Here is a 25640-nt window from a genome sequence, read left to right as displayed (position 1 = left end):
AGAAGATAAAAATGTTTAGGCGGGATGGTCTTAATACTTTTATATTAATACTTTCATTTTAAATTAAATTTTTGTTAAAATGAGTAAATTTTAATGACATATTGGAAAAAAAATATTTTTAAAGAAACATTTAATAATTTTTACCTAGTTAATTATGAGATTTAACCACCGTATGGATTTTTTTTTTTTTTTGGAACAGAGTCTTGCTCTGTTGCCCGGGCTGGAGTGCAGTGGCATAATCTCGGCTCACTGCAACCTCTGCCTCCCAGGCTCAAGCAGTTCTTGTGCCTCAGCCTCCCAAATAGCTGGAATTACAGGTGTGTGCCACTACACCTGTTTAATTTCGTGTATTTTTAGTAGAGATGGGGTTTCACCATGTTAGCCAGGCTGGTCTTGAATTCCTAGCCTCAAGCTGATCTGCCCCCCCTCGGCCTCCCAAAGTACTGGGATTACAGGTGTGAGCTACCATGCCCAGCCAGTGTGAAAAATTTGATACAGATTTTTATATTGAATCAAATAAAAACCTTCAACTTGGTGCTTTTACTTACTAAAATGAAAGCATTCCCTGTAACAGATAGTTATATTGGAATGTGCAGCAAATTAAGAAGTAGCTGATTATTTTCTAACAAAACCATTTCACCATTTGGAAAACTAGGTATTTTATTCTGACCAGATTCTCATTAACATAAGCAAACTGAAGAATTCTTATTACACACACTTAGAGGGTCTTGCAGTAGTAATCTTAGGGGTGAAACCTCACCCCTAAGATGATGACAGATTTGAAAGTTTAAATTTCATTGTAGTATAACTTTCCAAAAGTATTTAAGTTTATGTGCAAGTTTTTTTTTGTTTTTAATATCCTGCCAGAGTAGATAAATTATCAATAGATAGACCTTTTCTTTTAAATGAGCTACATGTACTTTTTATTTTTGGTCTGACTGATCCTACCATTAATACTAACTTTGGAGTAGCAAATCCTATAAATTCTATGCATATTTTTTGGAAATGCTAGTAACATCCGCAGAAAATTCTGATCTTTTTGATAAGGATACTTATATAATCATTAATATGTAGATATATATTAATATCTATATTAGTATGTAGATATTTTTACTAATAAACAGAAGCAGTGAAAATTGATATCATTGATGGAGTAAATTGAGATTTTATATTTAAATTCAAGATTTGAAATATCTGCATTTGAAATAATAGAAACGTTTCAACTCCATTGAGTTTATTTTTTGATTAATTGAAAATTACCCTGTTATTCTTAACCTTTTAAGATATTCTTTATAAGTCATAATTTTTATTTCTGGTTTGTATGTTATGGGGCCATTGTTTTCCAAGGTATTTTCCTGTTTTTTCTTTACATTTTTTATCTTTATTTACTTATTTTTAATATAAATTTTATTGGGTATATTTGAGATTTACAACATGATGTTAAGGGATACATATATAGATGCAGATACACATGGATGCATATTCATAGTACAGTGGTTACTGTAGTGAAGGAGACAAACATTCATCATCTCACATAGCTATCTTTTTGTGTGATAAGGACACCTAAAATTTGTATATTTCACAAAAATTTCTAATACAGTACAATTTTATTAATTTTGGTCCTCATATTGTACATTAGATCTCTAGACTTATTCATCCTACTTATCTGATATTTTGTATTCCTTGACTTGCCTTTCCCCATTTCTTCCCCTACCTGTGGTAACCAGTTACCTCTATCTCTGTATTTGAGCTCTGTTTCGTGTTTTTTAAATTCCACATATAAATGACATCATGCAATGTTTTTGTGTGTGTGTGTTTCTGGCTTATTTCACTTAGCATAATGTCCTTCAGGTACATCCATGTGTCATAAATGGTAGTATCTCCCTCTTTTTGTAAGGATGAATAATATTCCACTAATACATTTATATACCAGATTTTCTCGATCCTTTTGTTCATCCATGGGAACTTAAGTTGTTTTTCTCGATCCTTTTGTTCATCCATGGGAACTTAAGTTGTTTCTAAATTTGGCAATTGTGAATAATGCTGCAATGAACATGAGAGTGTGAATATCTTGAACAGGTGGTGATTGCATCACCTTTGGGTATACAATATACCCAAAAGAGGGATTACTGGGTCATGTGGTAGTTCTATTTTTACTTTCTCTAGGAATTTCCATACTGTTTTCTATAATGGCTGTACCAATCTACATTCCCACCAACAGTGTACTAGGGTTCTCTTTCCCTCATACCCTCGCCAACATTAGTTGTCTCTTGTCTTTCTGATCATAGCCATCCTTAAGGGTGTGAGGGGGTATCTCATTAGTGGTTTTAATTTGCATTTTCCCTATGGTTAGTGATGTCAAGCACCTTTTCATATACCTGTTGACCTTTTTTTAAAAAAAATTATTACTTGGAGATGGGGTCTCACTCTGTTTTCTCAGGCTGGAGGAGTACAGTCACCAATCAGCTCACTGCAGCCTTGAACTCCTAGCCTCAAGGGATCCTTCCACCTTAGCCCCCCAAGTATCTGCGACTACAGGTGTGAGCAGCTGTGCCCAGCTGGCCTCGTTTTTTTTTTTTTCTTTTTTCTTTTTCTTTTCAACTATGCTAGCATCTTGGTGTAGTCAACACAGAGTTGGCATGAACCAGGGCCAGAATGCCAGTCAGCTATTGGCTACTGTTCTCCCAGCAGTGTAATGCTTGCCTAGGTACAAGGCAACCTAGGCAGCTGCCTACAGCTAGGGAGCTGGCCATTTTTATGTCTTGTTTGGAGAAATGCCTGTTCATGGTCTTTGTCCATTTTTAAATTGACTTTTTGCCAATATGTTTCTAAAATGGAGGTTCCAAACATATCAGTAGTACCTTAAGCCTGTGTACCTATGTTAGCATATAGAAAGGGAAATTACATGTTTACAGCTTAATGTGAGATTTGCGTAAGAATTTCAAACAGTATTGTTATTTCTATTCATGTCTGGCAATGCAGGTAATAAAAATACTCTTTGAATTTCAACAATATAATCTTTTTGAAAGGGCCAGGTGTGGTGGCTTATGCCTTTAATCCCAGCACTTTGGGAGGCCCAGGCAGGTGGATTACTTGAGGTCAGTAATTCAAGACCAGCCTGACTAATATGGTGAAACCCTGTCTCTACTAAAAATACAAAAATTAGCTGGGCATGGTAGCATGCACCTGTAATCACAACTACTCGGGAGGCTGAGACAGGAGAATTGCTTAAACCTAGGACGAGTAGGTTGCAGTGAGCTGAGATTGCACCACTGCACTCCAGCCTGGGCTGCAGAGTGAGACTCCATCTAAAAAAAAAAAAAATTTGAAAGGGAAATTCTAAATTCTTTGCCACTCATCATAGATTTTTTTGGGAGCAAAAATCCTTGAACGGTATACCTGGATAAGACATGAACACTTTAAAAATACAGTCCTGCTTTGTTACAGGCTCCTGCAGTCATCTTTATTTCCTTAAATCTTTTCATGTAGCTAGGGAGTTTTCTTTAAGATTAGATATCTACAGAGCAGAGATGGTATAATGTACATATATTTGAACACTTTCTCAAAATACCAACTTGGTCCTTATAGCCAGGTATAAGAGCTGTTACTGAATTTTTTTTTCTTTTGCTGATTAAACAACTTTTATTTTTATTTTATTTATTTTTTTGAGATGGAGTCTTGCTCTGTTGCCCCAGCTGGAGTGCAGTGGTGCAGTCTCGGCTCACTGCAACCTCCATCTTCCGGGTTCAAGCGATTCTCCTACCTCAGCCTCCTGAGTAGCTGGCACTACAGGCATGCACACCTTACCTGACAAATTTTTTTTTTTTTTTTTTTTTTTTTTTTTTAGTAGAAACGGGGTTTCACCACATTGACCAGGCTGGTCTCAGCCTTCTAACCTCGAGTGATCCACCAGCCTTGGCCTCCCAAAGTGCTAGGATTACAGGTGTGAGCCACCATGCCTGGCATTAAACAACTTTTAGAATGATTGTTTTCATTTACTTCAGTTGGTAAAGCAACTTTTTAAATAAGTAACTAAATGTGATTTGAATTTTACTTCTCCTAAAGTTTTACCAAATACATTTTACAGTCCCCAGATAACTTTCTATTAACTGGGGCAGTTGAACAGAGGAACAGAGTGCTTTGTAAAACAATAAGCTCTCTATTCATAGAAGTGTTTAGGCATGCATACTCGCCCCACCATCCCTCCAGATAATCATATTCAAACAAGACTGTTGTGTAATGGCTTTTTATGGTTTATTGGAATTTGGAGAAGTCAGTTATTCTGATTTTATGAGTGACAAATTTTCAATTAGAGATGCTGTAAATTGTAATTTTACTAATTTTGGCTTAATGCCAGGTTTTTTTTGGGGTGGGGGCAGCTTAATATTTCCTTAACTTTAATTGAAATCTCTGTGAAAGGTAGTTTGTAGAAGAATGAGTCATATATTGATTTGTGGTATCATTTTATGTAAATGTAGAATATATCTTATAATTTAATATCTAACATACTAAAGCAGGTAACCACCTTAGATCCCCATGGGAAAAATTAGTTAGGTCTTTTAAGCTCTCAAATAAATATAAACTACTGATTTTATTTTTTCCTGACCCATTGAGAAATTTCCTACATGTTGAGAGATTTGAATAGTATATAGTCATTTAATAACAATTGAATAGTTGTAGTCATTAGGGCTAAGAAGTAATTTAAGGAAACAGTTTGACGTACTTTGTATTTTTTTCCATAGACTTGCACAGTAGTAATCAATATAGCAAACATTTTTTGAGAACTTATTGTGTGCCTGAACACGGTACTAAACACTTTGCATTCCATTTCTCATTTAGTCCTCACAATGCCATGAGGTAGGTGTTAGTATTAATTTCATTTTACAGGCTTGGGATGATGGATAAACAGCTCTGAATGTTGGGCTTTATATTTTGTAAGTTTTGGTTTTTTCCAGATTGGTTAATTCATATTGATCCTATGTTATATCAGGCTTTACAGTTTTTTTTTTTTTAAACATATATTTCATTTGATATTGATTGATGTGCCATGAATGCCCAAGTCCAGATTATGTATGGATATATGTTCTGTAGCTCTCTACTTTTCATTGATAATCATTTTTGTTATTTTATAGCAGCCACTAACCTAAGACATATATTCTCCCTGTGTCCAATTCCCCAAGTCTCACAAAAAACCTACTCATTTTTTAAAACATTAACAATGTATTGCAGTACTTTGAAAATTAATTCAAAATTTATATCAGCTTTTATTTTGCTTCTAGACCTGTAAAGCCAAAGGCTCTCCTCTCTCCATTACTGCTGGAAAAATAGCAAAATGTTTCCTTTTGATCATTCTGGCTCAGTATCATCATTAGCTGTTGCTCGTGTGTAAATAGTTTACATTTCTTCTAAATAGTGTAGTTCAAACACAGTAGACCAAATATGAGTGCTGTCTTACATAATTTTATTTCTAAAATTGTTAGGCAATTAGGGATAGAGCTACTGTAACATTCTGTCTTGTTTATTTTTTATTAAAATGATAATATTGTATTTTTTCTTTTATTTATGATTGGTTTTTGCATTGCTGCATGTTATTTTGAACACCTGGCTTTCTTCATTGAACAACTTGATTTCTTTTAATCCATGTGAAGACCTTAGTATTGAGTTATATTTATGTTATTTCATTAATGCTTTTGTTTATACATTTAGTTTATTTGATTAAGGGTAAGAACTCCTGTGCTTTTTTTTAAAACCTTTCCAAAACCAAATAGAGAAATTAGTGATTTGTATATATTTCTTTTTGTCTGTTTTAGGATGGCTACAATAGACTAGTTAATATTGTGCCAAAGAAACCACCACTGCTAGACAGACCTGGTGAAGGAAGCTACAGTAGATATTACAGTCATGTTGATTACCGAGACTATGACGAGGGCCGCAGTTTTTCTCATGATCGAAGAAGTGGTCCACCTCACAGAGGAGTATGTAAATTTCCCCCATGTACTAATTGTTATTTCTTATAAGTTTAAAATTAATGTAATTTAAAAAATTTATGTGACGGCCATGAAAGCAGTTGAATAAACACTTTCTGCTTGATGCTCTCATGTGAATTGCCTGCTGGAGCTGTCAGATGGGACCTAGTAGTCAAGAATCTTGGGGTGCTGGACAAAGTAGGTAAGCACTCTGGGTGGCACTATCTAAATGAAATTAATTCCAACCAGCCTGCTTTTTTTAATCCCCTAAAATTGGCAGGGATTTGCAAAACCATTTAAAGGTAATCTATTGTCTTGGTACTTAATAAGTGATGGGCAGGTGGTTACCATTTCTTACTAGATGACCTACTTTTCTTTTTTTTTTCTTTTGAGATGGAGTCTCACTCTGTTACCAAGCTGGAGTGCAGTGGCGTGATCTCAGCTCACTGCAAGTTCTGCCTCCTAAGTTCACGCCATTCTCCTGCCTCACCCTCCCAAGTAGCTGGAATTACAGGCACGTGCTACCATGCCTGGCTAATTTTTGTATTTTCAGTAGAGACAGGGTTTCACCATGTTGGCCAGGCTGGTCTCGAACTCCTGACCTCAAGTGATCTGCCCGCCTCAGCCTCCCAAGGTGTTAGGATTACAGGAATGAGCCTCTACTCCCAGCCTAAAGTCTGTTTATTAACTGAGATTAGAAAGCACTCAAAACATTGTCATAGGAAGCAATTTAAACATGTTAGCTGGCTGGGTGTGGTGGCTCACACCTGTAATCCCAGTACTTTGGGAGGCTGAGGTAGGTGGGTCACCTGAAGTCAGGAGTTCAAGACCAGCCTGGTCAACATGGTAAAACCCTGTCTCTACTAAAAATACAAAAATCAGTCAGGTGTGGTGGCAGTTGCCTGTAATCCCAGCTACTTGGGAGGCTGAGGCAGGAGAATTGCTTAAACCTGGGAGGCATAGGTTGTAGTGAGCTGAGATCGCAACACTGCATTCCAGCCTGGGTGACAGAGCGAGACTTTGTCTCAAAAAAAAAAAAAAAAAAAATAGCTGCTATTATTATGATTACAACTTGTTTCTCTTGAGCATTCTTAATAATCTAGAAGTGTGTATTTAATGTTGTAGTAATCTGTAATTGAACTTAATACTATTCCTTGATGGAATTCCTCTGTCCCACTTTGCATGTTTTCAGTATTCCTCAGTTAGGTTGTTTTCCTACCTTTTCTCTTTTTTCTCCACCTTTTCTCTTTCCCCTCCTTTCCTACTGTATAATATGACTATTAACAGTACATATTCAAACCCTGTTTATAAAATATTTTGACCTCACTTTGGCTGTTGGAATTAGTTTTCATATTTTACGCTTGAAGAAATGGAGGTAAGGTGATTTACTCAGGATGGGTATGTATGGGGGTCTGGTTTTTCTTCCGACTGCATCATAGTGACCCCTAACAATTCCAAAGTTGTCATGAGACTATTCAATGTTTTCTTGTGTTTGTTTCTAAAGTTTGGGGTTTTATAGCTTTCTTACTTTTCACAGAATTGATTTTTATTTTATTCAGTTTTTGTATGTCATGCTGTTTCTTTTTTGTGGCCCTCATATTTACTTTATTATTAAATTTTTATTTTGTTTCAGTAGCTTTTGGGATTCAAGTAGCTTTTGGTTACATGGATGAGTTGAATAGTGGTGAAAGTTTGAGATTTTAGTGCACCCTCTCATTTGTTACCGCTTTTATGAAAACGCTATGTGAGTTTTCTATTCATTGGACCAGTTTGTATTTGAAATCTCATGAAAATGATTTTTTTTTCCTAAAAACTTGTAGCATAATAGAGCTTCAATGGCAGTTTTTTCTAATATTGTTACCAGTTGTATTTGTCTTTATACTTTTGTGTGTGTAACTTTTTTTTTAAAATTCCCTTCAAACAGACAACAAGCATGCTTGTGATCCTTAAGACTCTCATGACACTAATTCTTATCTAGAGTTCAGTTATGTAATGCAAGCAGATTACTTGATTTAATATTTTATTATTGCGGTTCAGTTTCGAATTGTGTTTATATTTAATATTGTGATGGAAAATGATTATATTTTATATAAGAATAGGGTATGTGATGCTAAAGAGGAAGATTTATTTTAGATGAATCCATTTTCCTGATACATAATTTGCATATTGTATTATTCTATGTATAATTTTATTTATTTATATTTTGAGATAGCATCTCATTCTGTTGCCCAGGCTGGAGTGCAGTGGCACGATCTTGGCTCACTGCAACCTCCAGCTCTTGGGTTCAAGTAATTCTCCTGCCTCAGCCTCCCAAGTAGCTGGGACTATAGGCACACACCACTGTGCCTGGCTAATTTTTGTAGAGATGGGGTTTCACCATGTTGGCCAGGCTGGTCTTGAACTCCTGACCTCAAGTGATACACCCTCCTCGGCATCCCAAAGTGCTGGAATTATAGGTGTGAGCCACCATGCCCAGCCAATTCTATGTGTAATTTTAAAGTAATTTGGTGTGGATTGCTATATGGTTCTTTTTGATGCACCTTTGCATATATGTCTGTCTTAGAGAACAAAATGTGCTTTATTTGATTAATTTTAAATTTATTTAAACTTAACTAAATTTAAATCTTATTCTGATACAGATTATCAGTAAGTGACAGTTTCTTATATTGTTTCCAGTTTGGTTTTTAATTGAAAATAAGGTGAGAAAATAAAACTTGAGCAGGAAAATGGGAAAGTGGCAAGTTTTTCATTGGGCTTGAATCTGAAAATTAGTGAGAGAACTTGACAGAAGGAAAAATGTGAGGTTGAGAAATGTGTGCTTTATTAAATTTAGACTATGTCCTCGAATAGCCCTTTACTGTTGTGATATTGATATATGTGTCTTTGGCAATTAGGTGGTTTGAGTCTACCAAAGAAATAATTTAAGCATTTTAATAGAGATAAATGGTACCACAGGTTCTCAGTCAGTCTACTCTTTCAGTTGTTGAAATGGATGACTTGCTGAATGTTTTTTCCTTTAAATGCCTTTGAAGTTGAGGGAAATTTAGACTAGTTTCTGGTAGTATTGTTACATATATCCCACTTGTCCAAAATAATGTAAACAAATAGCTAAGTAGCTTTTTTATGTTACAGGATGAATCTGGCTATAGATGGACAAGAGATGATCATTCTGCAAGCAGGCAACCTGAATACAGGTAAAAGGATAAAAATAATAGCATAAGTACTTTGATACTTGACTCATCGAGATGTCTGCTTTTGAAATATAGACTCAAGCACATAGATGAAATATTTTACTGGGATTTTAAAGTTTGAAAGCAACAAGCATTATATTCTTTATGTGACTATGCAGTATAATAGCACTGATAACTAGTGTTCCACATCTCTTGGCATTTTGTAAATCATAAAAAATATATTTAAAAATATTTGGGCCTGGTGTGGTGGCTCACACTGGTAATCTCTGTGCTTTGGGAGGCCAAGGTGGGCAAATCACTTGAGGTCAGGAGTTCGAGATCAGCCTGGCCAACATGGTAGAACCCCGCCTTTACTAAAAGTACAAAAAAAAAAAAATTAACTAGGCATGGTGGTGGTCGCCTGTAATCCCAGCTACTCGGGAGGTTGAGGCAGGAGAATTGCTTGAAGCTGGGAGGTGGAGGTTGCAGTGAGCTGAGATCATGCAACTGCACTCCAGCCTGGGCAACAGAGTGAGACTCTGTCTTTAAAAAAAAACAAAAAACTATTGATGTAGTTTTGCAAGTTAATTATTAAATTAATGTGTGGTATGGATTATGAGGTTTACTTAATTAGAACTTAATTTGATAGGTTTGCTTAATTAGAAAGTAAGGCATTTTTTCAGAAGTATTCTGGAAATACTTGGGTTCTTACAAAGAGTATCGTAAGGCATTATCTCAGTTTCTTTAATAAAGTTCTTTTGGGAAACACATTTTGCAAGGGCCTCCATCATTGTTGGCTTTGATTACTTATAGAGGGCATCTAATAGAATAGTTGTGGGAAGGAAACGATGGACACATTTAAATCGATTGATAGTTTTTGTTTTTAAATGACATCACAGTGGTGGTATTGGAAGTTGTAAAAGGAGCCTTGTAAAGATTTCTTATGAACTATCAGGGAAAAGAACCCCAGTCTCATAGAGAGTGGCAAGGCATCAACTGTCACAACTTCATAGATGCCAAAAGTAGACAAGATTCGGTGAATCAGAGCAAGACAGATTTTTATTCACAGCACAGCAGTCAGCAAGAGGATCAGGATTGTAGTGCAGGTTCCCTGTCCCCAAATCCCACAGGGCGATGTGATAGGCAGAGATGGTGGCTGTGCACACAGTGGGATACACAGTGGCTGTGGAACCCAGGGTCAAGAGCTTGGTACCTTTTGTAGAAAGCAGAAAGCAAGCTAGTCCTCTTTTCCCTGGGAGTGACCTGCCATGGTAGTCACATTGTGGTCACCTTAACCTTTTTAATCGTCTCTGTAACCAGCCTCAGAAACTGTTCAGCGTCAGTGGATAGTTTGGTCTTGGAATTTGACATACATGGCAATTATGTGCAGGGACATTCAGAACCCATGGCAGACTGTTTCTTCCAAAAGAAGTAATAGAATAGATGCTGAAAAAAATGCTTTGATAAAATTCATCACTGAGTAGTTATAAAAATAGCCAGCTGGGAATGGAAAGAGAATTTCCTTGACTGGGTAATTGGGCATTTGCTATACTGAGTGGTAAAGTTAGAAACATTTGCTTTAAAATCAGAACCAAACAATGACACCTAGTCACTGCTTCCACTCAACATGGTAACAACCCCTACAGTAAAGCGAAAAATAAATAAGTTGTAAGAATTAGAATGAAAAACACAATTATTTAAAGATAATATAATTATGCAGAAAATCTAGGAAAGTCTGTAGACTACAAGAACTATTAGGAAATTAGCAAGGTTCAATGTAATAAGATCAGCTATCAGCATAAATTAGAAAATTTGTTTTCAAAATACTTTACCATAAAAACTGTAATGAATAATAAGAATAAACACACCAAAAGTGTGTGAGACCTATATAAGGAAATTACAAGTCATTTCTAAAGGAAATAAAAGTAAATCAGAGTAAAAAGAGAATCATGACATCCTTAGCTAGGAAGACTCAATGTCATATAAATATCAGTTCTCCTCAAATTAAGGTGATAATTTAATTTGGTTCCAGTCAAAAATCAAAATTTTTTTATTTTTTATTTTGCATGGAAGTTGACAAGTTGATTTTTAAAAGTAATATGAAAGAGTAAAGGGCTAAATGGCAAAAATGCCTTGAAAAAGACGTGAAGACTCAAGATACCATATGTGCGTAATTATAAAGCTGTAGTGATGTAAACAGTGTTGTACTGTTGATGTCAAATAGACCAGTGAAACAGAATCTGCAAATAAATCTAAATATATCTGGAGTTTGGGATATAGTAGCAGTGGCATTACGAATCCAATGGAGAAAGAATGAACTTTTCAATAAATAGTGTGCTGGGATAAACATTTAAAAAACGTGACACTGGAGCCTGATATATCCAGATAATGTCTGATATAATTAAGACCTATGTGAAAAGCAGAATTGTAAAACACTTTGAAAAATTAGATCATCTAGTGGCTTATCTTTCTCCTCCAAAGAAATATCTGCAAATAAATTTATTTTAACTTAATTGTTTTTATTTATTTTTATTATTTTTTATTTGTATAATTTTAATGGATACAAGTGAAGTTTTGTTGCATGAATATATTGTGTAGTGGTGAAGTCTGGGTTTTTAGTGTATCCCACCACTTGAATAATGTATATTGTACCCATTAAGTAATTTCTCATCCCTCAGTCGCCTCCCACCCTTCCAAGTCTCTCTTTTCTCTCATTCCACTCTCTATGTCCATATGTACACATTATCTAGCTCCCACTTATTAGTGAGAAGTGAGGACATTCAGTCTCTGACTTTATGTTTCTGAGTTGTTTCACTTAAGATAATGGCCTGCAGTTCCATCCATGTTGCTGCAGAAGACATGATTTCATTCTTTTTTATGGCTGAATGGTATGCCATTGTCTGTATGTACTACATTTTCTTTATCCAGTCATCCATTGATGGGCATTTAGGTTGATTCTATATCTTTGCCATTGTGATTTTTCAGTTTGTAAAATAACAGTTTTTATGTTAATTTTATTTTTCTCTTCCTGTCTTTTTTAAAAAACATTTTGTGTATGCATATAAAATTTCACATAAATGAAATAAAAACACATATATACATCTCTAATCGCCACAGCCATGATAACATCTTGGTATAAATTCTTCCATATTTTTCTCTATATTCATAAACATTTAGGGTTTTTGATTGTTTAACTGAGTCTTTTTTGTTGTTTTTTTTTGAGACAAAGTTCTGTTGCCCAGGCTTGAGTGCAATGGTGTGATCACGGCTCACTGTGGCCTGGAACTGTCAGGCTTAAGCATTCCTCCTGCCTTAGCCTGCCGAGTAGCTGGGACCACAGGTGTGCACTACCATACCCATCTATTTTATTTTATTTTATTTTTTAACTTTTTTGTAGAGGTGAGGTCTCACTTTATTGCCTCAGATGGTCTTGAACTCCTGGGCTCAAGCGATCCTCCTGCCTTGGTCTCCCAAAGTGCTGGGATTATAGGCATGAGCCTATAATCCAACCAAATTGAGTCTTTTTAATGGCCAAGTAATAGTTCATGGTGAGGATATGCCAAATAATTTAGCTAGTCACTCTGTTTACAGTACAAAACAGTGCTGCAGTAAATTCTGGTACATAATATTTTCATGAATTAGTACTTTAGTTTTTATAAGATAGGTTACTAGAAGCAGAATTTCTGGGTCAGTGGGTATATATATGTATTGTAAATATTAATAGATGTCAGTTTGCCTGCTAAAAATGCTTTTACACATGTGTTTTATTTGTTTTTAATAAAAATCTTAACATTTTAATTTGGATAGTTTATTTTTCTTATTTAATGTAAGTAGTTTGAAATTTCCTTTAAGTAGTGCCATAACTGTATCCCATGATTCTGATATATAGTAATTTACACAGATTCTGACATACTGTATTCTAATTATTCTGTGATGATAGTGTTGCCTGTACTGTAATTTTACTTTTAAAATCCATGATTATTAATGGTTCATTAGTTGATCAGCTTCCATAACTATACCATGGGCATTAAAACAAGGTATATTCTCTGTTTTCAGGGTATGGAGTTCATTCTGGATGGTATATTCATTCATTTATTAAATATTTCTTGTGGTGTCTGATGTGTCAGATGTTCTTCTAGTCTTTGGGAATATAAAGCCTTCAACTTCATGTAGCCTACATTTTAATATGAATTATACATATTTAACAAATAACAAAACATAATTTTTACGAAGAAAAAGCAGGGAATAGAGAGTATTTGTATTGTCCATATCTGCCTATGTCTTCACTTGATGTTTGAGTATCTTCAATAATGTCTCAGGTTTTATGCTATCACAGTAGCTATAGCTTTTACTGCCTGGCATCTATCTGGCTTCTGTAAGCTGGTCTCTATATCAGGTGGGCTCACTGAAACTTTCCTACTTGAAAGACTTTGTGAACAGAAAATAGCTGTTGTTGTAGAAAAAGATTTAATGCATTGTAAACCATGCAAAGAGAATAGTTGTATCTGTTGGTAATGTTCTGAGCAATTAGGAAAACCATGTCAGTGTTTTTGTTTCTGTCAGTGGGGTGTACAAAGTGATTCTTTGTCCTGTAGGAAGAAAATATTAAAAGATTTGAAAAACTGACCAGGGACGATGGCTCACGCCTTTAATCCCAGCACTTTGGGAGGCTGAGGCAGGTGGATCACTTGAAGTCAGGAGTTTGAGACTAGCCTAGCCATTATGACAAAACCTCATCTCCATTAAAAATACAAAAATTAGTCAGGCGTGGTGGCACACACCTGTAGTCCCAGCTACTCGGGAGGCTGAAGCAGGAGATTCACTTAAACTCAGGAGATGGAGGCAGCAGTGAGCTGAGATCACCCATTGCACTCCATCCAGCCTAAGCAACAGAGTGAGACTCCGTCTCAAAAAAAAAAAAAAAAAAAAAAAAAGAAAAGAAAAATTGCGAGAATAACTGAAAGAACTCCTGTAACCCTTCACTAGAGATTTCATTAATGTCTCCAGAAATGCCCCCAGTAATGTGCTTTATAGCAAAAAAATTTAATCTGGGCTCACAAATCACATTTTCATAGGCTTCTTCAATCTGGAACAGCTCCTTAGTCTTCCCTTGATTTTTATGGTTTATTGTTTTTGGCAAGATGAATACAGGGCAAGTTGTTTTTTTTCTTTCTCAGTTTAGGTTTGTCTTGTATTTCTTCATGATTAGAGATTAGGTCTAGGTTGTACGTTTTTGCCAGGACTGTTCCTGAAGTGATGCTAAGTTTTTTTTGGTTTTTTTTTTTTGAGACGAGGTCTCACTCTGTCACCCAGGCTGGAGTGCAGTGGCGTGGTCTTGGCTCACTGCAACCTCTGCCTCCCAGATTCAAGTGATTCCCCTGCCTCAGCCTCCGTGTAGCTGGGACTGCAGGCGTGTGCCACCATACCTGGCTAATTTTTTTATTTGTAGTAGAGACGATGTTTCACTATGTTGGCCAGGCTGGTCTCGGACTCCTGACCTCGGGATCTGCCTGCCTTGGCCTCCCAAAGTGCTTGGATTACAGGCATGAGCCACGGCACCCAGCCGCTGAATTCTTTTTCTTCCTATAGGCTGCATGTGTTGTTGGTTTGTGCCCTTATTGGTATCTTTGACTTTTATCACTTGTTTAAAATGGAGTCTGCAAAGTTTCTTTACTATTAAGTTGTCCTTCCCCCTGAAATTGCTTTGTGTGGAGATACTTTGAAACTATGTGATTGTATCATTTCTTGTTCACTTTCAGCTGCTAGTTTTAGCATCCACTGATGGTTTTGCCCGAGTTAATTATTAATATTATGGACATAGTATTTATGTCCCCTCAAATTCATGTTGAAATCTTAGCTCCCCACTGTGATGGTATTAGGAGGTAGGCCTTTTGGGAGGTAAGATTTGGTCATAAAGGTGGATTCCTCATGAATGGGATTGGTACCTTATTGAGAAGAGACATAAGAGCTTGCTCTCCACCATGTGAGGATACAATGAGAAGACAACCATTGTCAAACCAAGAAGAAGGTCCTCACTGGACACCAGATCTGCTCGTACCTTGATCTTGGATTTCCCAGCTCCAGAACTATGAGAAATATAAATAGTTTGTTGTTTAAGCCTATGATAATTTGTTACGGCAGTCCAACCCTACTAAACAAATATGATGGGTTTTAATGGGTGGTTAGCCCATTCTTTCTATATTTATTATGCTGGCGTTCTATTGTAAGGAAGAACTTTCTCTTCACCTCTTTACCCCCTTAAAACAGACAAAACTTTGTTTATGTATGTATGGACTAATAGATTCCTATTTTATTCAGTGGGTTGTAATTCATTGCTGTCACTATTTTGATGCTCAAATTTGGCCAGTGAGAGTCCCTTCAAGTTAGCTTCTGTGGTTGGTTGGTTGGTTTTGTTTTTCAAATATTTTCTTGTGACAGAATATATATAACACAATAAAGTATGCCATTTACGTAATTTTTAAGTACACAATTCATGAGCATTAATTCTATTGACAGTGTTGAATAGAATTAATTTAATTCTAGTGGGTACAGAAACCCACATTTGAATTGTTTTCAACTTTTGGCATTGTGAATAAATGCTACAGTGAATATTGGCGTACAAATATCTCTTTTGAGTCCGTGTTTTCAGTTTTTTGGGTACATTTGTAAGAGTGGAATTACTGAATCATATGGTAATTCCATGCTTATCTTTTTGAGGAACCACCAAGCCATTTTCCATAGTGGCAGCACCATTTTACTTTCCTGTTAACAATGTAGAAGGTTCCCAGTTGCTCCACATTCTTGCCAATGCTTGTTATATTCCATGTGTGTCTGTGTCTGTGTCTGTGTCTGTGTGTGTAACCATCCTTGTGAGCATGAAGTCGTATCTCATTGTGGTTTTGATTTGCATTTTCCTAATGAGACTAGTGATGATGAACATCATTTCTTGTGCTTATTGGTCATTTGTATATCTTTGGAGTAATGTCTGTTTTGAGTTTTTTGATTTTTTTTTTTTTAAACTGGGTTTTTTGTCTTTTTGTTGTTGAATTTTAGGAGTATGATATTAAGCTATTCCTGATACATGATTTGCAATATTTTCTTCCATTCTGTTAATTGTCTTTTTGCTTTATTGATAATGTTCTTTGATGCACATTTTAAATTTTCATGAAGTCCAATTTATTTTTTTTTCTTTTGTTATTCATGCTTTTGGTGTCATATCTAAGAATCCATCACCAAACCAGGGTCATCTGTGTTGTTTTGACATGTCGACATCATTCTTTGGTCACCTCTTTCTGACACAAGATGTTTCAGTCTCAGGCTTCTCTGCCTCACTCTAAATGCAGGTGTTTCTCCAAGGAACACAGGCTTTCTGTAGTGGAGAATGATTTTTTGAAGCCAAGAATCTGAACACACAGACACACACAGACTTTTAGTTCTGCATTTATTTTTATACAATGTTTATATGTATTCATGACTATGAGATCATGGCAGTACCTTTTCCTTTATTTCATACTTTTATCTCCTTTTTCCATCTGTGGGAAATCTGGCTCCCAGTTGTTAGGAGAGACAGTCCTCTGTGGGTGTCTTACACTTCTGCACATCTTGTCGAGATATGCAAGACTCTGTTCACTCATTATTCAGGGTAGTTCTCAGAGATGTGTTTGTAATGAGCAATCTTGAAGGCCACAGTAATGTCTCCCGGTTTGTCAAATAGTAGGCTTGCTTATTGCTTGGTGTAAAAAGTTCAGTGTTCCTCAGTTGTGACCCACACCCACTGCATGTGCCATATATATCTAGGCTTATATCACGTTACCCCTGGACGTGGTACCAGAGCGAACTGACACAAACATGCCAATGCTTGGGTTGCTTGCCGTGCTATGAGTGATAAAGTTTTTTTTCTGACCCAGAAGTCTGCTAGGATCCAGGAAACAGTAACAGTCTAATTTATAACCTTGTAGGTAAGGTAAAGTCAAATTCCAGACCTGACACCAGTATCATCACTGTGTTTGTTCACACCCCTAAAAGTGGTTATTATTCTGACCACATGAGTCTTCCTTCTTGCTCTCTCCAGCACCATTTTTAAAATTAATTATTTAATTAAATTTTTTATTTTTATTTTTTGTAGTTTGCCACCACTGGGTGGGTGTTACAGGGCCACCTTGCTTTCACACCATTTTCCACAGGCCTATTACTGGCAGTGGAACTTTATGCCCTAGCTGTTTTTTTTTTCACGTTGTTATGTGTTTCATGTTGTAGAACATTATATACTTTATAAATCTAGCATACATGTATTAGTGGTTTATATTCAAATGTGTTTTACTAATGGAAGTGTAGAATCATTGGAAGCAACTGAATTAAATAACAGCTAATGGAAGAAAAGAGCATGTGTCAAGTTTTCTGTCTTTTTCCCTGCTGCCCACTCCCCACTGCCCCTCCCCACTCTGAAAGTGATCACTTTCATATTTGGGCATGCCTGGTAAAGTTATCTACATTTCAAGTGTGTCATCACCTGCTCACCTTGTTTCTGTATTTACACAATGATTATAATGTCTTTTTTTTTCAAAACATGCTTGTAGATGAAATTCAGAATATATCAGGATTTATTTCATTTCGTATCAAAGAAACATGCCATACTCTACCAAGAGTTAGTGACTTAGGATGAGTTGTTTTCAGGTCATTTTCTCCCCTTGTAGTTATGAGATCTTATAATAAACCTCAGTGGTTGGGCGCAGTGGCTCACACCTGTAATCCCAGCATTTTGAGAGGCCAAGGTGGGCGGATCACTTGAGGCCGGGAGTTTGAGACCAGCCTGGCCAACATGGCAAAACCCTGTCTCTACTAAAAATACAAAAATTAGCCAGGCATGGTGGCACATGCCTGTAGTCCCAGCTACTCAGGAGACTGAGGCATGAAAATTGCTTGAACCTGGGAAGCGGAGGTTGCAGTGAGCCAAGATTGCACCACTGCGCTCCAGCTTGGGCAATAAGAGCGAAACTCTGTCTCAAAATAGAATAAAATAATAGTGATAAATCTTAGGATGGAACTGATTTAAAATATAATGTTTTAAAATATGGAACAAGAGTATCATCAAGTGGCCAATATACTTTATTTTTAAATACTAGGGTCTGGGTGTGGTGGCTCACGCCTGTAATCCCAGCACTTTGGGAGGCTGAAGTGGGAGGATAGCTTCAGTCCAGGAGTTCGAGACCAGTCAGGGTAACATAAGGAGACCCCATTTCTACAAAAAAAAACCAAAAAAATTAGTTGGGTGTGGTGGCGTGCGCTTGGTACCTTTGGAAGCTGGTGTGTGTGAATTGCTTGAACCTGGGAGGTTGAGGTTGCAGTGAGCTGTGATCACAGCACTGCACTCCAGCCTGGGTGACAAGAGTGAGAACCTCTCAAAAAATTAAAAAAAAAAAAGGCCAGGCAGGTGGCTCACGCTTGTAATCCAAACACTTTGGGATCCTGAGGCGGGTGGATCACCTGAGGTCAGGAGTTTGAGACCAGCCTGGGTGGCTCACGCTTGTAATCCAAGCACTTTGGGAGCCCGAGGTGGGTGAATCACCTGAGGTCAGGAGTTTGAGACCAGCCTGGCCAGCATAGCGAAACCCCATCTCTACTAAAAGTACAAAAATTATCTGGGTGTGGTGGCATGCTCCTGTAATCCCAGCTGCTCGGAAGGCTGAGGCACGAGAATCACTTGAACCTGGGAGTCGGAGTTGCAGTGAGCCTGGGCAACAGAGTGAGACTCTGTCTCAAACAATAAAAAAAATAAAATAAAAAAAGTACTGGGGTACTTTTCTGTATTCACTTATGGAAATTTTTGATTAAGTAGTGTTCAGTATTTTCATACTTTTTTTTTAAAAAATAGAGTAGATTTTCTGTTTAATTTTACTGTAGCAAGTTTTATCTTAGGCAATTTACTGTTTGACAGAGAACAATACTATAGAACATCTTTGGTTTAATTAAGTGGTGCAAATGTTTTTTGAGTAGTACAAATGTTTATATGTAGGGCACCATGCTTATATCGCCAGCTTACCATCTAGAGAGTGAAATGAATGTACAAGTAGATAACATAATCTGAAATAGGGTGAAGCTGTATAAGTGCTTGAGGAAGACAAAGCAACCCTTATCCTGTGCTATGGTTCTAGAAAAAGTTCACTGTAGGAGCTTTATCCTATTAGCAGTTACTACTAAGAAAATATTAACTGCTGAGAAATATTAACCAGGTAGGGAGAGGAGGGGTAAGGTAAACTAATGAGATTATAGTTTATTTTGTGTTCAGTGTAGAGGATGACTTTTAAAGATGACATTGGAGATTGAACAAGAAATTATGAATATCTGAATTGGAGAAGGGGAGTTGGAATGGGGAAAAGGGTTAAATTTGACAGATACTTAGGAAGTAGAAAATTAACAGGCATGCTTGTTGGATGTGGAAATAAGGCAGAGAGAAATATCTGTATTTTTTATTTATTGTGTGTACAGTATATATTGCCATATATAGGAGGAATGGTTTCAAGGGAGGAGTTACATTCAAAATTGAGATTGTCCAATGAGATGTAGTTAGACAAGACTGATGAACTATAAAGTCAGAACCCAGGGCAACACCTTTATGATTGTGGTGGAAAATGAAACTTTTGAAACAGTATATTTTGGGAGATTGAGGTCATCAATGATAAAATACTCAGCAGAATTGAAAACACGGTAGAAATTAGAGACCATGAAGCTATAGTGGGACCAACCTGTTGGTTTGTGTGATTTTTCTCTAGTGTAATTTTTTTCTCTTTATGGCAATCCAAGTATATATCTGTGAGGAAATCACAGATTTTGGAATTGATTCAGGCTTTGGATTGGCTAAGATGATACATCAGAATTGCAAGGGCAGAAAAATTGTTGGTATTTATAGAGTGATCCAAATACTGCCCTTTAGGCTGAAAGGGCAATGAATAGAATGGGGTTCATTGGTTGCTCAAAAATATAGGAGACTAAGGGCATTTGTAAAGTGGAGATGGAGTTATTGTAGGAGTGAAAAAAACCGAAGGATAAGACATCGTGATTAGAGTGTGAAAATGCAATAAAAATGTAGCTGCAGAACACCCGATAATGAATGGCAGAGTTTAGGATTTACACATATGGCTAAGGAATTGTGAAGAGAGAGGAGATGGTCAACCTACACGAACCTACATTATTGCACAGATTATGTGAATTTTGAAAGTCATCCACGGTGTGGGTAGGATGTGTGGTAACAATGTGGACTGTGCCATTGTGTTAACTTCTTCAGGGAATTCGAGGAAGTTACTGGGAGGTTGGTAATGTGGGGTACAGTAGGGTGGCATGAACTTATATCAGGAATTTTTTGGGCTTCTCCCTGTTTTCTTAGGAGATGGAGAATTTAGAGGTTCATATAGCCCAGGCCTTTGAAGTAGGGTTCTCAATGTGTATTTACTACTCAAGAGCTTGATGAAAGATAGTATTTATGTTCAAATGCCAGGTCTCAAAGGAAGAAGTTAGAGGGGTTGATTCATAAAGAGGCCGAGGATGTGAAAGCTTTTACAAGATTGACTTAAATTACTTTGTACACAAATACGTTCACTACGCATAAAGTTCTTATAATGGTTACAGGTAAACAGCTCACATATTTATCTGTGGTGATAATGCTCCTATTATCCTATATTACTTATAGAGTTAGAGTAGCTAGGCAGGGAATGGAATGAATGCCAGATTGGAGCAGCTGCTTCTTGTTATCAGCCGATCTTTGCTATTTGAGTATGTAAGCCCAGCATGGCCTGCTTCAAAAGAAGTCAGAAATCCAGATTTTTAAAATGCGAAATCTCTCAATTTTTTTTTTTGTTCACAGCTAATTAAAAGCAGAGTTTTTACCCCAGAATTTGCAATCTCTGGGGTAGGGTAACAATCTGAGATTCTGGAATGAAGAGCCTGTAATGTAGTTTGACTAATACAGTGGTTCTCAATCCTGGCAGTATTCTAAATCTCTGAATTATGTGGAAGGCTTTTTTTTTTTTTTTTTTTTTTTTTTAAATGCTACTGCCTGGGTCTCGCACTTGGAGACCTCATTCAGTTGGTCTTGGGTAAAGCCTGGGCATCAGTATTTTTTAAAAGCTCATCAGTCCAGGCACGGTGGCTTGCACCTGGAATCCCAGCTACTTAGAAGACTCAGGTGGGAGGATTGCCTAAGGCCAGGAGCTTGAGACCAGCCTGGGCAACAGAGTGAGACTCCGTCTTTTAAAAAATAATAAATAAATGAGTAAAATAATAAAAAAGAGGGGGTTGCTCATCAGGTGATTCTAATGTGAAGCTAGACTTGAGAACTACTGGTCTAACAAATAGCACGAAGTGACAAAGTCCAGAAACCATAGGATCATGTTAACAATTACTTTCTTGGCCATGTTCTCTCAGCTATGGTAACTTTATCTCTCTGTATCAATGGTAGCAATTCCCTTTGCTTATGTTTCTAAAACTTGTGTCCATAAAAATCACTTAGAAGCTCATTATAAATGAAGATGTTGAGGCTTTATCTAGAGATTCTGATTCAGTGAGTGGAGTCTTGGAATCTGTATTTTTAACAAACCCACAGGGTGATTGTGATGCAAATGGTCTGGAGGCTGGAATTTTGAGAAACACTGACCTGTATTTTGTTTTCTAATGACTGACACATCTGTATCTTTGGCTTTGGCTTTTCTTCTGAACTCTAGATCTCTGTGTCCAACTGCCTATTAGACATCTTCACCTAGAATCCCACATTTTTTCATTGAAATGCTTGCAGTGACTGCTGCCTATTCCTCACACTCCCTGGGCACATGATTAGACTATATTTCCTAGCCATCCTTGCAGACAGGCGTGGTCACATAACCAACCTAGCTCCAGTGGAATGGAATAGGAGCTCTACATGTATTCTTCTACACACATATTCTACCTCTTCTATGTTGCAGGGTAGGCCTTGGAGTGGAATGACATCAAACATGTGACCTTTGAAGCCACATGTTGAAATAATAGAACAGTGGTCACTAGGTCCTTGGATAAAATTGCATGGGGCCGTTTCTCACCTTGCTGGGATGCCTAGACTCTTTTGTCGTTGTTAGATAGACTTCTTTTGTCTTTGAATCATTACATTTTTTGGTATTTTTGTTTAGCAATTTAGGCATATCTTACCTTTATAAGAGCAGGCACTGTTTTAGGTGTTAGAGATCAAACTGTGAATAACACAGATAAGATTTCTGTTCTTAAAGAACATGTTCTAGGCTGGCTCACGCCTGTAATTCCAGCACTTTGGGAGGCCAAGGCGGGCGGTCACCTGAGATCGAGAGTTCGAGACCAGCCTGGCCAAGATGGTGAAACCCGGTCTCTACTAAAAATACAAAAATTAGCTGGGCATGGTGGCGTGTGCCTGTAATCCCAGCTATTGGGGAAGCTGAGGTGGGAGAATCGCTTGAACTGGGGAGGTGGAGGTTGCAGTGAGCTGAGATGGTGCCGTTGCACCTTAGCCTGGGTGGCAGAGGGTGACTTCGCCTTAAAAAAACAAAGTTCTAGTTGGAAGATCTCTTAGTCCATATCTTATGCCTAGAATACTTTTTTGGTTTGTTTGTTCTACTTTTCCTAGAATACTTTTAACTGTAAACATGTGATTTTGTGGAAAGAGCTTTGAACTTGACCACCAAACTTCTAATCTGAACTCAAGCAGAGAGACACGTTTGATTTTTTGATAGGATAGAAGAAGTGATGGGGAAAATTCCTTGGCTTAAGTCACAGTGCCTGTGCTTTTCCGTTTCATTTAAAATAAAAGATATTTGTGGTTGTACTTCACTTATTCTTAAGCTTGCCTTGCTAATTACCAGGCTGCTTTCTCAAAATAATTCTTGAAATCTTAATTCTTTTTGGAAGTCCCTATTGACTGGAAAGGAAGTAGCCAATATTTTATGTGAATATTTGTGCATATTTGGATGTGGGAAGGAGAGAAAAATGAGGTTCAGAATAAGAAGTAAATGCTTTCCATCTCTACATTCTTCCCTTCCCTTATATCCCTTTCTCCCATTTTGTTGTATTTTACTCATAAGCAGTGAACATATATCTGCTGACACTGAGGGTTCTGTCACCTCTTACCTGTTTTGACTGATGTGAGGGGCTGGAGTTACCGTGGGGATGTGTATTAACAGGAGAATCTGAGCTTCAAAAATCTGCTTTTCAAATAAAGCATCTAAAGTAATCTGCAGTCACACATGGTTCAAGGAACACATTTTGAGAGACTGCCTTAGTTCTTCCCTTCCTCCATTCTCCTGATGACTTTGCATCTTTTATATGCCGGCCAGTATAGCTGAAGTGTTTGCAATGTAGCCAAAGACACTGTCCTAACTCTCAGGCTGTGTACTCTGTGATAATAAAAAGCATCAGTTTCGTCAAGTGTGTTTTTTGGAGGCCTCATAATCCTGGTTGTATTGTTATTTGTGTTTCTTCAAAGGCCCTTTTTGATTTGCCGTATAAATTCATTGTATTGAATGCGTTGTATCATATATGTTGATACCTTCATTTTCAACATAGCTAGAAACCTATAGTTGGAAGGCTTTTGTTGTAAGTTTTCTCTGCATGGTAAATGGACCTTTGTCTTACTTGCAGTTTTTACCTGATGATTTATGGAACAGTATTAAAAATATGTCCAGACTTTAGTATACTCTTTCTCTTTTTGGCATGCTTCAGGTTATGGGTAAAACAACAACAAAAAAATTCTTAAAATCAAGATGATACTTGCACAAAGAAAATTATACTAGTTGATACTGAATGGTTTTACAGCTAACTGCTAGTACCAGACACTTTTTTTTTGTGACAGAGTCTTAGTCTGTCGCCCAGGCTGGAATGCAGTGGCACGATCTCGGCTCACGGCAGCTTTCACCTCCCAGGTTCAAGTGATTCTCCAGCCTCAGCCTCCTGAGTAGCTGGGATTACAGGCGCACACCACCACACCTGGCTTATTTTTGTATTTTTAGTAGAGACGGGGTTTCACCATGTTGGCCAGGCTGGTCTTGAACTCCTGAACTCAGGTGATCTGCCCTCCTCGGCTCCCAAAGTGCTGGGATTATAGGCGTGAGCCGCTGCGCCCGGGCTTTCTTTTCTTCTTCTTCTTTTTTTTTTTTTGGAGACAGGGTTTCCCTGTGTTGCTCAGGCTGGTCTGTAACTCCTAGGCTCAAGCAATTTGCCTGCCTCAGCCTCCCAAAGTGCTGGAATCACAGGCCTGAGCCACCGTGCCCCAGTGAGTTGGCATTTTGAACACAGGTTTTAGAACTTTCCTGAAGGCTGAGTGAATATTTTTAAAGATTAAGTGTCTACTTAAGCTTTGTCATGAATAATATGCAACACTTGGGTTTGGCTAGAAATCGCTAGGGGTTTAATGGTCCTAAAAGGGGAAATACTACTCTGGCCCATAAATGAGGGTTAAACTTCTAGGGTCCACACAGAAAATATTAGATAGGACTGCAAATATTATACTTTTCTGACTGTTAGAACACCTTTCTTATCTTCATTAACAAGTTTTTTTCTCTCTCTGTACACATCTGTATATTCACGTCTGTAAATATCTGGCTTTTTCTAGGCCTACTTCACAAGATGTTGCAGAATACTTTTAATTCCTTCTCATTCTTGTCATCACAATTAACTGCTGAACATAGTTTGCACTAGGCTTCAAATGTCAACCATGAGAGTTTCTATCTCTGAGGGAAAAAAGGAGAGATTATAAAAGAATTCCACTAATCCATAAATGAGAAGGGCATCTTGATGTTTATTACTGTTTAATTTTCGTTCCAACACTAACAGGGGCACAGAGGCTCATACACAGCTACTGTGAATAATGGTGGGTACTCTGTAAATACTTAGGTACTAGTGCACATGATGTTAGTTTTACAAAGCAGTTGAGTCCTATTTCTGTTAAATTTTTATCCCCTAGTGTAAAAACACAATTTATGATAAGTAAAAATGAAAAATCAAAGTCTTAGTTTCCTTTCTTTTTTTAAATTAAGGCACCATGGAAAGGTCAAACTAAGCAACCTTATGACTTACCTTATATTTAAACAAAACCCTTTCCTAGATCTAATTCTTTGGCACAGTAACTGGTTAGAGGAGATCATTTGCCTATTTAATAGAGAAAACTTATTTTAACTTTGTTATCTTAAATATTAATATTTAGTGAGGCAATATTTTTTGTCTATCTTCCATTGAATTATCTTCATATCCTTTGTCTATTTTTTATTAGTGTGTTCATCTTATTCTTAGTGGTTTTGCTAGCATTCATTAAAAGATTGAAAGTAAGTTATTATTATTATGATTATTACATTTTTGAAACAGAGTCTCGCTCTGTCACCCCAGGCTGGAGTACAGTGGCACGATCTTGGCTCACTGTAACCTCCACCTCCTGGGTTCAAGCGATTCTCCTGCCTCAGCCTTCTGACCAGCTGGGACTACAGGCGTGCACCACCATGCCTGGCTAATTTTTGTATTTTTA

The 25640-nt window shown here is 37.1% G+C and overlaps 1 protein-coding gene across 22 annotated transcripts in view; it reads left to right on the top strand.

The window, feature by feature from the left end:
• Positions 1-25640, top strand: part of LOC105470119 (periphilin 1) — a 128096-nt gene that overhangs the window by 17956 nt on the left and 84500 nt on the right. For 12 of the 22 annotated variants that reach the window (XR_011609222.1, XM_071071852.1, XM_071071851.1 and 9 more), the window contains 2 exons: positions 5811-5975; positions 9099-9160. Coding sequence is in view for 21 of the 22 variants with exons in the window: in XM_071071852.1 (XP_070927953.1) it covers positions 5811-5975; positions 9099-9160 (227 nt within the window). In the remaining variant the exon portion in view is untranslated. The remainder of the gene's footprint in view (positions 1-5810; positions 5976-9098; positions 9161-25640) is intronic. The other 10 variants (XM_071071855.1, XM_011721884.3, XM_011721889.3 and 7 more) reach the window with 1 other exon arrangement.

Source organism: Macaca nemestrina, chromosome 10, assembly GCF_043159975.1.
Source record: "Macaca nemestrina isolate mMacNem1 chromosome 10, mMacNem.hap1, whole genome shotgun sequence".
Classification (NCBI taxonomy): Eukaryota; Metazoa; Chordata; class Mammalia; order Primates; family Cercopithecidae; genus Macaca; species Macaca nemestrina.
This window is presented reverse-complemented; position numbering and strand designations above follow the sequence as displayed.